The sequence below is a fragment of the Populus trichocarpa genome, chromosome 11 (genome assembly GCF_000002775.5).
Source record: "Populus trichocarpa isolate Nisqually-1 chromosome 11, P.trichocarpa_v4.1, whole genome shotgun sequence".
In the NCBI taxonomy this organism is placed as follows: domain Eukaryota; kingdom Viridiplantae; phylum Streptophyta; class Magnoliopsida; order Malpighiales; family Salicaceae; genus Populus; species Populus trichocarpa.
The window spans coordinates 3,973,701-3,987,845 of record NC_037295.2 but is presented as its reverse complement, the minus strand read 5'-3'; the positions used below and the strand labels follow the sequence as shown (position 1 = coordinate 3,987,845).

General features: G+C 34.0%; 1 protein-coding gene and 1 non-coding gene across 2 annotated transcripts; one reads left to right on the top strand and one right to left on the bottom strand.

Moving 5' to 3' along the window:
* Positions 1–7,932: 7,932 nt before the first annotated feature.
* Positions 7,933–9,247, top strand: LOC18102998 (stem-specific protein TSJT1). The gene is made up of 3 exons (XM_006377268.3): positions 7,933–8,270; positions 8,371–8,611; positions 8,711–9,247. Exons 1-3 carry the CDS (start codon positions 8,059–8,061, stop codon positions 9,023–9,025), a joined length of 768 nt encoding a protein of 255 aa, XP_006377330.3. The 5' UTR covers positions 7,933–8,058; the 3' UTR covers positions 9,026–9,247.
* A 2,613-nt stretch (positions 9,248–11,860) lies between these two features.
* On the bottom strand, positions 11,861–13,579 carry LOC18102997 (uncharacterized). The gene is made up of 4 exons (XR_008056807.1): positions 13,247–13,579; positions 13,048–13,062; positions 12,235–12,379; positions 11,861–12,061 (listed from the first exon to the last, which is right to left on the bottom strand). It is a non-coding gene; the product is annotated as an uncharacterized LOC18102997 (transcript).
* Positions 13,580–14,145: the final 566 nt, after the last annotated feature.

Genomic DNA, 14,145 nt, shown 5'->3' with positions numbered 1-14,145 from the left:
TATATTATTTTAGAAATAGGTGACAAGATAACCAAAATTATAAACTATAATCAAGAGCAGTTCTAAAAAGAATCAGAAACATTACAACCATAAGAGGAAGATTGTCTACGCCATAAATCGATTGGTGACTTGCCTTATATGAGGTATGTGCTCTTCATCAGTAATATTAACAAACTTTAGATATGTCAGGAAAACCTAGACATCCTCAATAAACATGAATTTTGATAGAAGTATGAAAACTTGGCAAAAGTTTTAAAATACCTTATTAGAAGTTAGCCATTATGACATAATTTTAAGACTCATCATATCAATGCTTCATATTCGAATCAATTGATATGGTATCCATTATTGAAGAATATCATCAGTTACTGCAAATATCTTATTTTGTATACATTATCTATTACCATCATCAGCACACAAATGTTAGAAAATAATATAAATCATATCTTGGAGTCTCATCTAACAACTTAAGCTATTGGGTTGAGATGGTTCCTTGACATGGTATCAGAACCTTGATGACTAAGCGGTCACGAGTTCGAATCTCACCATCCTCATTTATTTGATAAAAATTAAGCACAAGGTAATGTGAGTCTGTGCAAGTTTCAAGCCCAAAGGGCTTTCACTTGAGGGGGTGTGTTAGAAAATAATATAAATCATATCTTGGAGCCTCATCTAACAGCTTAAGCTTTTAAGTTGAATTGATTCTTTGACAACAAGGCCATCTGATGGATTTCAAAGCTTTTGAATACTGATGAGAAGATGGGTATAGTAAAGAAGAAGTCAGGTACTAGAAGTTAACTTTGGGAGACATGGGAAGATTTATTCAATAAAAAGTTAAAAGTCCAAGATGGCTTACTGGCAAGATTTAGATATTGGCATTAGGTATTTTTAGGCTAGTTTTATTTCTCTCGGCATTAGGTTTGATTAGTCTTGAACTATGTGTTGTTGTGTATAACTTTTATGTATTTGGATGGTTAGTCACATGATCATAGGAGAATCAATATTTTTATTTGATTAGTAGGTGAACCAAAAACCTTTATAGGAGTTTATAAACATTAATTGGCGAACACTTACGGAAGAAAAGTGGATTAAGCTATTCCATAAAATTATCGACCACCTCATTTACTTGGAGAGCAATTTGGTCGGGTTCAAAACCATATATGGATTATTGTGGACAACATCTATATGTTCCTTTGATTGGGGCAACTAGATATGTCGATCATGTGCCCTCTCTGTTGCAAGGAAATTGGGGTATTGACAATGTATTCTAAGAGCTGCAGACCTTGCTCAGTTTTGGGGTAGTCATAAAGATACGACCTTATTTGTTATGTTGAAACAAATTAAACAGGACTAGATGACTCGAGGATTGGTTGAACAAGTAGTGTTCGAGCATGGACCTTTGATTTCTGAATTATACACATAATGGCTCCAAAATAGAGTGAGCAATTACTTACCTTAGATCATCATTAGGATGGCTACATTAAATTCCACTAAAGGGAAAATAAATGTTAAAACGCTAGAAAAGATAGACACTTCAAGCATGGATGAAAACATGGGGTTAGAAAGTAAAAGGAGAAAGTTAGGTGAAGAAGATGGAAAGGTTACCACAGAACAACTATGGCTCAAGTACCAAAAGCTAGAGGTTGATATAAGAGTGGAAAAACTAGCTAGATTTCGAGCTGAAGAAGAATGAGAAATGGTAAGGGAAAAGATGAAGAGCCTCAAGAACAAACTCGAGGAAGCATAAAATGTTAATAAAGAGATTAAGAAAGCAAATTGTTTTACCACAAAAGAATAAGCCCACCCCGTAACACTATAAAAGCATGCTAATAGTGATGCAACTAAGCTTAAAAGAGACAATGAAGAACTTTAATGCCAATAACAAGGGCAACTAGAGCACTGGATGGACCTTAATGATGTCTTGATTAAGGCTAATTATACAAATTTAGCATATTTGAAATATATATATATATATATATATATATATATATATATATATATATATATATATAAAAGTAGCTAAGCAATAGGTGCATCTATAATATCTAATAGATTGCAAGCCTTTGCTCGCCGCATTGTCGATCAAGAGCTAGGATATAGACCCAAAGATTTCAAGATCTACCTAGCACATTGTCAAGATTTTCTAGAATAGATATACAAGTGTGGTAGAGTTTATATAGCATATGGCCAGGAGTAGTCAATTGTATTAGTGAACTATTTTTTATATATTTCCATATTTTTTAATAGATTAAATGTTAAATGTTTACCTCTCAAAATGAATGGGTTAATAATTTAGGTTATTTTCATATTTTAGGAAGAAAAGAGATCACAAATCACCTTCCCAAAATGTATGGACAATGTATTAAATTATTTCTAACATCTTCAAATGAATGAAAGTTTTCAAGTTTTATTCTTAAAATAAATGGATTAATATGTTTTAATAGTTTAATTCTATCAATCGACACACGTTAAAAATACTCTCCTAGGACTGAGTTTGAATAATGATTGTGTCAAAATCAGAAAAGAAAGCTCGCCTTCTAAAAGACTATAAATTAGGAATAACTCTTAAATAATATTGATAATTTTTACAACCATTGTCACCCATTATATTATCTAATTTTTAGCATGCATATTCATGTGTTCATTCATTCATTAACAGATGATAAAACATATCTCATCCTTAAAAGGTCGAACTTCTTTCATGTACTTACAACACTAGAATGAGAATGAAAATAGAAAACAAAGAAAAGACTCCTAGAAAAAAAAATTACCATAAGGAAATAGAACGGATAAGGAGCGAAATACCTAAGCTCACTAGTTTGCTTGAGCATGCCTGTAAACTAGGCCATTTGGGAAAGGAACCTCCAAAGAGAATGCTTTAGAAATACACACTCCACAACACATTTTCATGGCTCCTACAACAGCAAACATACCACCAAGTCTTCACCTATGCCAGATGAGGAGTACTCAATTGAAGGTTGTAATCAATGTTGGGTTCCTTGGAATGTCATTTGATACCCAATTCCTAAAAGCTCATTATCCTTTATTAGTGTTACCACTTTATCAACAAGGAGTATTGGCCCCTACTATATATCCAACCACCTACTATATATCCAACCACCTTACCCATACCGGTACAAGATGAAGAAGAAATATGATTATCATTCGAGGATGATAGGCTATAGCATTGTCACTTGCAATGCATTAAGAAATGGGTTATGTTGCTTATTAAATATAAGTTGATAGCTTTTGAATGAGACTCAAATTTACCTAATATAAATATCAACCATCTCCCGAATCATATAGGCTAAAATAATAGGAGTGTGAATATATTGGTATTTGAAGATACAATGATTGATCAAGATAAAGCAATTGTGAAGATGCCAATAACAACATTGTTTGATATATTGAAAGTCACCGGCTATGTTAGTAGCATGAAAGAAATACAATATGAACTGCATACAGAACATTTCTGCAAGTTTATCAAAAGCTAGGGGCATGATATTGATGATTGCAAAGAGTTCCAACAAGAGGTTTAGACCTTAGTAATTCTTGGTGTCCTTATGTTTAAAAATATAAAGAAGCATGAGAGATTGGTATGGTATCTACTGAAAAGGTAGAGTCTACTTCTTATCGATGTCAATCTTATGAGAATGGCCACCCAAGTTGATATTGTAGAAGTTTATATCTCATAAATATGATAATTATGAATCACTTCTTCATGATTATGGATATCATTTCCACACTAACCAATCCCCTGTATTCATACAGACTTTTATGGTTAAAATAAAAGAGGTGGGCAACTTAACTTGAAATGGATGATGCTCCACCCTAGAAGAGCTTAAAAAAAAGGAAAATGATTGAATGTTCAACTGAAAACACCTAAGGTGAAGAGACCAGTGGATGATAAGGAGGTTGTCAAATTCCTCAAGCTAATTAAGCACAATAAATATAGTGTGGTTGATCAATTAAAAAAGACATCAGTCATGATCTCATTACTTTCATTAATATTGAGCTTAGAACCATACTATAAAGTCTTGCAAAAGATCTTGAATGAGTCTCATATTTCTCAAGACATTTCTTTCGAATCCATGAAAGTTACCAATTACTTGTGTTTTATAGAAGATGAGTTAGGTCTGGAAGGTATTGGGTCATCTTTTAATATCGTCCTAAAGTGTATACTTGAAAGGTTATCAGTTGAGGTATATATCTCTTATGCAATCTAGTAAGATGATAGCTCAAGCTTGTAATGGGACACCAAATTAAGTACGTTATTGGTGATATTTAAATTGTTTTGGAGATTGAACCTCAGTAATTCCAAGTCACTTTACAAGTGAAAGACATTCAACCAAGCTACAATATGTTGTTAAAAAGAACCTGGATTCATTTGGCATGAGCTATCACTTTTTCTTTACATTAGAGGTTTAAATATATTGCAAATAGAAGATTAGTTATCATGAACATTGAAGAAACCTTGATAGTATTGAAGAATATGACAGTGTTATACATTGAATCAAAGGGTGTAAGAATATGAAGTTGAAGGATACGGATCAATGTTTTGGTTTAGGTATTAATTCTAAACACAAGGACTACCAGATGATGACGAAGTTTTAAGGGGAGAAGAGATAAAGGAGCATGAGCCTGATGATGAGAGGATGTATATTCCTTATATTCACGACACTTCTCCCCCTATATACATTATTAATCCATCAGTGCATTGAGTGAAGAAATGGACATAGCCTAACTTGTCAGAAAATATCTAGATGTTGAGGAACTCAATAATTGGTTCACCGAATATATAAATCTCTATTATTTTTAAGTAGTTCTTGTTTTTTTTTTTTATTTTACCGTTGTATTTTCAATAAATCTGGCAGATGACGCTGGAAATAACCTTTTTTATTAGCTTAAGTGTATTCATTTAATATTAATAAAAGGCCATGCAGTTAATTTCTTTGCACGTCTTGTTTGCTTTCTTTTTTTTATCTTTTTATTTGCACTGCATGTTTTGCAGGAATATCCAAAACGACCACTACCTAAAAATATGAAATAATTTCTTTAAAAATATTTAGCTTGATTTCAATAAAAAAAAAATTAATTGCAATTGATGAGGAAAAGTGAGGTGAGCAAGATATGCATGAGTTTGCTAAATTAATAAGGAGAACTCGATCATAAAAAGGAGACTTGGGGCAATCCAAGCTGATGGATCTCACGACAGATATTCTTGAATAGTAGAGTTGGGAATAAGGAATACGAGAACCAAAAGCAGAAAAGGGTTTAAAACCAAAACGGTAGTTGCCTCCAAGACTATTTGTTTGATTATTTGATGTAAGGATAGTCGAGCTCCAATAAAACTATTTGTATTTGTTTAATTGATACGAGAGTAGTCGTCCTCGATAAGAATATGTTTGTTTTATTTTCTCTGGGGGGTGGTTGTCTTCCAATAAAACTATTTAATTATTGGGGTAATTACATTTTAATAAGACTATTAATTTAATTATTTGGTACGAGGGTAGTCGCATATCGATGAGACTATGTTTGTTGTTTAGGGTAATCGCTTTTCAATGAGATTATTTGATTATTAAAATGATTATTTTCTAATGAGATTATTTATTTGATTATTTAATTAAAATGGTAGCCGTTTCCTGATGAAACTGTGTTTGTTTTGACTACTTTGAAAATAATCACCTCTTGATGAGACTTATTTTGATTTTTGATTTTTGTGAGAATAGTCTCCTCTCGATAAGACTTATTTTAATTTTTAAAATTATTTTGAGGGTAATCTCTCTCGAAGAGACTGTTTTATTTCTTAAAAAACAATATATGGTTTTATTTATCTTTATAAACTTAATATACAAAGTCAAAAAATAAATAAATTTTTCTATGACTTTATGTCGTGAGCATTGTAAAGAAGAGATAGTTATCATAACCATTTTTTACCCCTATTTGTTTTTTATATGTTTTCAAAAATCATACTTTTAGTCTATATGAGAGTTATTAATTGAAACATAAATTAAAAAAATTATTTTTAAAAAATATATCAATTAAAAAAAAATTAAAAAAAAATACTCGAGTGTTGTTGTTTAACCCGCTCAAGCTACAATTATAATCATGAACTTAATAGAATTAAATAATTTTTTAATTTAAATTTAAATTTAATCTAATATAAAATTTAAAAAAAAAACAAAAAAAATCGAGACGCACGGGCCTATGCCCAGCACGCCTGGCCATTGCAAGGAAGAGAATAAAAAAGCTAATTGAAGATTATTTCCCTTCTTTTAACTCAATGCTTGGATTAATGTCCATTCTCTTTATTTATTTATTTTTCTTTTATTTATAATGACAAAATTAATTAGAGCTGACAACCACCGGTTTGGGTTAGAGCTGCTTCATGTCATAGTTATAAAACCCGGTCCGGGTTTGACCTGGCCAAGGGGTCGGGTCTTTGGTTTTATGGGTCAACCCGGATTAACCCGGAAAAATTTTAAAAAATATATTTAAAATTTTAATATTTATATGAAAAAATCAATGTGAATATAGACTGTACATGTTGTAAATAATGAAGTTTAAAAAAATATTTTAAAAAGTTTTTTATTTCATATTTAAAAGATATTATATTATGCTTTGAAGTTGAAGTATTTAAATAAAAAAAATTATCCCACATTGAAAAAACATTTTTTTTTTATTGTGAACATAGAGTATATATACTAAAAGGTTTCAAATCCAACATTGAAAAAAATATTATGTTATCCTTTTAAGTTGAAGTATTTAAACCAAAAATTTTTTTATCTCACATTAAAAAAAACATAACTTTTTTCTTGTGAACATAGAGTATATATACGAAAGGGTTTAAATCCCACATTGAAAAAATAATTTTTTTCTTGGGAACATAGAGTATATATACTAATGGGTTTCAAATTTCACATTGAAAAAACATAATTTTTTTCTTGTGAATATAGAGTATATTTATGAAAGGGCTTCAAATCCCACATTGAAAAGATACTATGTTATCCTTTTAAGTTAAAATATTTAAATCAAAAAGTCTTTTATCCCACGTTGAAAAAACATAACTTTTTTCTTGTGAATATAGAGTATATATACGAAAGGGCTTCAAATCTCACATTAAAAAAACATAATTTTTTTTCTTGTGAACATAAAGTATATATATGAAAGGATTTCAAATACCACATTGGAAAAATAATTTTTTTCTTGAGAACATAAAGTAATATACTAAAGAGTTTCAATGAAAAAATAACATATTTTTCTAATATTTATATAGTAAACTTTAAAAAATATTAATAACCAAATAAAAAAATATAAAAAAGAAGGATATAGGAAAAAGACCACATTTGAAAAAAAAAAAAAAAACAAGGTCTCGTCCAGGTTCGTCCAGATCGACTGGGTCATGGGTCAACTCGTCGGGTTGAATGGGTTTTACCGGATTGTTGCACCTGCCGGTCTTTTAACAAACCCGAATCGATCCAGTCACCTAGTCAACCCGTTAGGCCGCCCCTGTTGATACAACTACCGGTCTGGGTTGGAGCTGGTTGATTCAGACGCAATCCAGACATGGCACGCGTTTTTTAACCAGTTGCCTAATTTTGCCGCCTCATTTCTCTGTCAGCGTCAGCTCACCTCATCTGGATAAGACAAAGACTAATTCCCTCGTTTCATAAATTTTTTATGCTATATCCTCGTCTAAAAAATCTATAAAAAGAGCGTCATCACGCTCACCGGTCACATGCTCTTCCTCAATTAAATCATTGAATATTCTTAGAGCAAAATTTAAGGAAAAGATTATCTTTTTATTTATCCATTTAACGAAAGTATATCGTTTTTTTGGAAAAAAAATTTGTGGGATCCACGAGTTTGGATAATGTTGCCACGCTATGCCACACATCACTCCCCTAGCACTATATATAGAGAAGCAAGCCTCACTCATTTTCCACCATTAGTATCCTCTTGAGATTCCCATCATTGTTATTTTTCTGCTTTCAATCTCATTGATTAAAAAGATTTCTGGGTTTTTTTTAGCATTTAAGGGTACCTAGAAAGAGAGAGATGTTGGCAATATTCAACAAAGGGTTAGTGAATCCACCCCAGGAGCTGTACAGCCCAGCTTCCTTATGTTCGTCGAGAAAACCAAAGCTTCCTGAGGAGATTGTGAAGGATTTTGTCTCTGCTAATCCTCCTAATGCTTTCTCACTGAGCTTTGGAGATGCTGCACTGCTTGCTTATATTCAACCAGGAAATTCTTACCCCAGACACCAAAGGTAAATTATTACATCTCGATCTGATCTTCAGTCTTCACTCTTTGTTTTTGTCTAGTTTAATGTAGCCCGTGAACTGATCTTGAACATGACGGATTTGCAGGCTGCTCTGTGGATTGGATGGCATATACTGCATTTTCTTGGGGAGCCTGAACAACCTCTGCAGTCTCAATAAACAGTATGGGCTATCAAAGTGCACCAACGAGGCTATGTTTATCATTGAAGCATATCGTACCCTCCGTGACCGTGGCCCATATCCAGCTCACAAGGTTCTTCAGGATCTGGATGGCAGGTTTGGATTTGTGGTCTACGATACCAAGGCTGGACAGGTGTTTGCTGCACTGGTAAGCTTAAGCCACTCTAGAAACTCTTAAAGAATGGACGAAATTATGTTTAATGACTGTGGAAAATGGGAAATAATTTTGCAAGCATTTGTAATGCAGGGTGAAAATGAAGGTGTTGGGCTATTCTGGGGTATTGCAGCTGACGGGTCAGTGGTGATTTCTGACGACTTGGAGGTGATAAAAGGAAGCTGTGCGAAATCATTTGCTCCATTTCCATCAGGGTGCATGTTCCACAGTGAACAGGGCTTGATGAGCTTTGAGCATCCAAGCAGCAAAATGAAAGCAATGCCGAGGATTGACAGTGAGGGAGCAATGTGCGGGGCTAACTTCAAGGTTGATGTTCACTCTAGGATTAGCAGCATGCCTCGCGTGGGAAGTGAAGCCAACTGGGCTTTGGGAGGTTCAACAGCCTAACTAATCAAAGACTGCAGTGATTTTTAGATTGATTTTGAATTCTCAGTTTTCTTGTTTCCAGCTTCCTGTACATGTTTCTTATCCTAGATTTGCTTCCATCATCGGCTTTTATTGAGAAATTTAGCGGCCGATGAATCTCCCCCCTGGCAATCCTTTAAAGCTTTGTTGCATTTTGTATTTTCAGTTTTCATGTTTATATTACCCACGTCCTGTGTTTCTCAACTTTTTCTCTCATGCAAACATTATAATCAAATCTTAAATCTATCCAGAAGCAATCTTCACTTATTTCATGCCTAGCAGAGATGGTAAGGTAAAGATTAAACATTCTGTCTTTGATGGCCTCGGCATCGTGATGCCTACCTAGGTTACAATTCGTGCATAGTGGGTCTTGTACTGGAAGCAGATAATTAATGAATGCCAAGGATCCAATCTAAAATCATTAGATTCACTGATTCGAAAGCCTAACTAGCTTTCGTGATACAGGTAGAGTTTCATGAATCAAGATAAAATGAGTTCAGTATCTCAACTGAAAAACGCCATGGCTGAATTCTTCTTATCACAGTAAATGCTTGCGAATGATGTTTTATACATCAGCACTCTCCCCAATCCTGGAATCATCTTACAGGAATCCATCTGGCCTTGCTCCTGGGAATGGAGAGATTAGTAGTGAAGCACAGCAGCAAGTCATTGAAGCAGCTGCAAGGTGGGACAAAAAATAGTCCACGAGGATAGTTGAACAAGGGCTTTCTGTATAAATTGATGAATGCTCGTAGGATCATATATTAACACATTTTGCTCCATGGACTGCTCACGGCACAGAAAACAGATAAGGATTCATGTCTACGAATATCTGCTACAAGTGAGAGATCCTACGAGTACGCAAGGATTCATAATAGCAGCAATTAGATCATGCATTAAACCTGAACTGTCCACATATGATGAACTGGAGGTGACTAGTTGAACAAGATAAATAATCTAAAGCTAGATTCAGATCTCATATTCAACGTTTTACATGCACATGATTTGCCAAGGATAGAAATTACTTAATTGGAAAAACAAAATCTCATTAGAAGATGCTAACAAATGCATTTCGATATATAATAAAGGCAGCAATACACATGCAGTGATTCCCAAATCTGGATAGGACTAAAGATGACCAACGATTCAATTTAACCTAATAGAACTCTTTGGTAATTTTTGCCAAATTGACTGTTTGAAATGAATAACCATCCATTGAGCCGCATATTTAGAGCATCAAGCAAAACAAAATTAAGGAACATCAGAATATGGTATTCAAAATGCTAATGGTCACTAAAAACACTGCACCTGCCGTACATAGCTAACCCCTAAATCAGGCAGTGGGTTGTAAATTTTCTTCTCTGATTTGTCAAATACTGTAATGCCTGTTATTTTCTAAACTCCAACCTTAGTAGCAATGAGGTTCTGCAGAAGTGAAAGCAGCAAGAAGAATGTGAATTCTTTTTTGAGCGAACTGTCATTAAAATAATGCACTGTAAAGGTTCCTTGCACAAAGACATGCAGAATAAACAAAATAAATTTACTTGCAAAAAAGAGACATCCAGCACCAGAAACTAAATCAGTGTACAATTTACAGATCACAATTATTCTATATACCACGTGAAAATGTCCAAATGCTTCCAGCTGGGATAATTCCTAAGATCAGGGGTCATACCACAAATCAGTCCAAAAAAAAAAACCAGGACTCTTGTATATTTAAAAAAATCAATAATCATAACATAGAAGATCCTTTACAACTATATGAGTTCCTAGAATATTTCATCAACTCAGATCATGCAATTTATCCTATATCCTAACCCACACCCTTAATTCAGAAAACAAACACAAATAGAGCGAGCTGCTGTTTGCTTGCACTAAGTAACAAAATACATAGTTCAGCTGCGCTACTAAGTTGAGGTCACGGGCTCAAACCTATAAATATCTCATGATGATTCAATGACAAGTTGTCATGACAAACAGCAATACTTCATAGGTGAGTTTCATTTGAGAACAATTCAAACTGTCAAAAAGTTCATAAAAAGCAACATTTGGAAAATGAAATTTGGTAAAGGAAATTATATGGTGAACTTGAAAATGCATGACAAAAAGGATGAATTCTATCTGCCACTAAATTACTTATTAAAATACCAAAAATAGAACTGGAATCACCAAAAATGGTCTATCCAAGTTGATGACAGATGGAACCTCCACAACATGCAACTCAATCTCCTAAGGCATGGTGGGCTGCAGAAGAAAATTCCCAGATGCTAATTACAATTATGAAGCAATATATCTATACATGTGTCCTATACACGGGTAGACACAAGGAAAATGTCCATGAATGCGCATAATATCTGAATAGAATCCTAAAAGCAGCATTGGTGGCAATTTGGCTGCAAGTTTTATATTGAATTGCAACAATTCTATTTTCATCCTACTCTATTTAGCTCATGAACCGTTAACTGGAAGAAATATTTGCACTCACCAATAAAATTATATAAAAAGCTATAGTGCAGATTGATTATGTGGTGCAGCAGTTCTTGAGAATGTTCTGTGCAAACTAAATTGACTATTTGCTAACCTAAGGTTCATAACATAAGCAACACAAAAAGGAAAGCCAAAGCAGAGTCATGCCACCAATTTTAACATGCTTCCATGGACAACCATATCATGATGTATGAGTAAATTAATACAGCAAGAGAACAGATAAGATGCAGGGTATAACAAAATATTAAAATAAATGAAATTCTAGACAAACGTTCCTTTCAGTAAGTGATGGCATGTCAACATGGAAATGAAGCTTCCTTATTTTTTTCACTACCATAGCAACACACTCACAGTGCCAAGTATTTGCTGTATCTGTAAGCAACTGGGTTCACCTAAATTTGTGCGCCATGTTATCCAAAACTTACCAAGAACATTGCTGTGTGTGAACCATGCGAAGACAATGACAATGGGTAAAGATAGATGTGAATTCCTCCATCAGATGTAACAAGGACAGGTGGCTTGAATATTTCCCTGTCAGCAGCATATGATCAATGGTAGAAAAGATTAAAGGTTTGACAACATCAGTATCGCTCAAGATTCTGAAAGCTCATGAGAAAATTCAATTACGTGCAATGAAAATGAAATGAAGCATACAATTTGTTAAGTTGAGGAAAGATATCCCAAATGATACATCTGTTACACACATGGATGGAGAATCATCCTCAGATTTTTGTTTATCAGCTTTTAGAATTTTTGCATCCAATTTGGAGCAGGCTCAAACTCAACTTGGTCCATATAAAGATTTGTATTTGTGTGACTCTCAATGCATGCCTCCAAGTATGTAGTTTCCTGAGATACAAGAAGCAGCATTTATAGGAAGGATAAACAAAATGTGAAAAATACACAAACACCCCTTATTATAAAACTTGGTCATTGTAGATACAATATATCTAAATTATGCCAACATAATTTAGAAAGCATTTAGAAAAACTTAGAAGAATCATTATTAATTATAGAATTGTTAAACAAGAAAGACTAGTGAGCTCAGTCGAGCTGAATAAACCATACAAATCGATACCACACTAGTACATTGACCTTAGGTCAAGACTCAAAAGTCAAAAGTAGAATAACTGAACAGTTTCAAGTAAAAATATACTATTGCATAAAGGGTCTTCACATTACAATGAAGCTAATTTTAGCTTGCACCTATCCAGGATTAACATGTCTAAGACCATGTTGGCACTTAACACAGCTCTCTTTCATCAGAGCTACGTAAATAAAACTTGCATCATCCACGTACTAGCCCCCACGTTAGACATTCGTTATTTCAACAACAAGAAAGAGAGAACTAAAATTTTATTCGTTGTTGCACATTCAAGAAAGAACTTGTAATACTGAAACTGGTAACGTGTTTGTGTTCATTTCATTTACTCCTATATTCATTCACAAAATCTAAAAGCATCACATGTTTATCTAGACAGGATCTTCACTTACAGTAGAAAAAAGCTGAACATTACCTTGAAAACGCGGACCTGCCAAAGAAATAACAGCACAAAAACAAATATTAAAATAAAAATCCAAAAACAATCAACCGAAACATACCCGGAAGTTTCTGACAACACAAAGCAGCAAAGCAACACTGCCTCTAGCACTAACCACACGCAATCATTTAAATTTAATGACACTGTTCACACATTCTCTGTACAAGAAACATACCTTAGTCCTACGTGAAAGCGAATTAGCAACAATAAACTTGAATAACTGCGGAAGATACTTCCTTTCACCATTACCATCACTATACAATGCAGTACAAACCAACCTACAGATCACAACACCACACACTACCATCAAACAACAAAACCACTGTATGTGCATCACGCGCGCGCATTAGATTAAAAAGAAAAATTCACATATGAGCTCCGAGTTCTTTCACATCATGTTCAACAATAAAATCATAACGACCACTGGCTCGAATCGATTCGACCGGTGCTTTTGAGGTATGTAATAGTAAAATCCTTTCTCTCAAAATCACAGTATAGTAATTAAGAGATTGACTAACCTTAATTATATCGTCTCTAACTTCAACATTATAACTTTTATTAATGTTAATGTAACTGCAACCCGTCTTTCCCAAATAAATAGCCATACGCCCAAAAAAATAAAAAATAAAAAATAAAAAAGGATAGTTCTAGCAAAGAGAAAAGGAGAAATTTTAGAGAAAGGGGGGAGGAGTGGGACCCGAAAGACTGAGGGAGGACGAGGAGGCCAGAGAGACCGAAGGAATCGAAGGAATAATGGAGGAGGAATCGAGAGCGGTAAGTGAGATCGGACGAGACGGAGAGGTGGGAGTTGATGAGTAGAGGGAGGTGAGTGGAGAAAACAGGGTCTTCGAAGATTTCTTCACCGACGATGAGATCGGAGGGGTCAAGAAGAAGAGCGGTGTCGACGAGGAATGAAGGTTGACATAATCGCATAGCACGAAAGGCTAGTGATTGAGTTGCTGGAGGTGTGCTCCTCGTGATTTTGTTCTTGTTGAATTATTATTTGAGAGTTTTGTTTGAAATTTTGCCAATGAGGAGGAGAGAAGAAGAATAGAAGAACAGCAAGCAAGCACA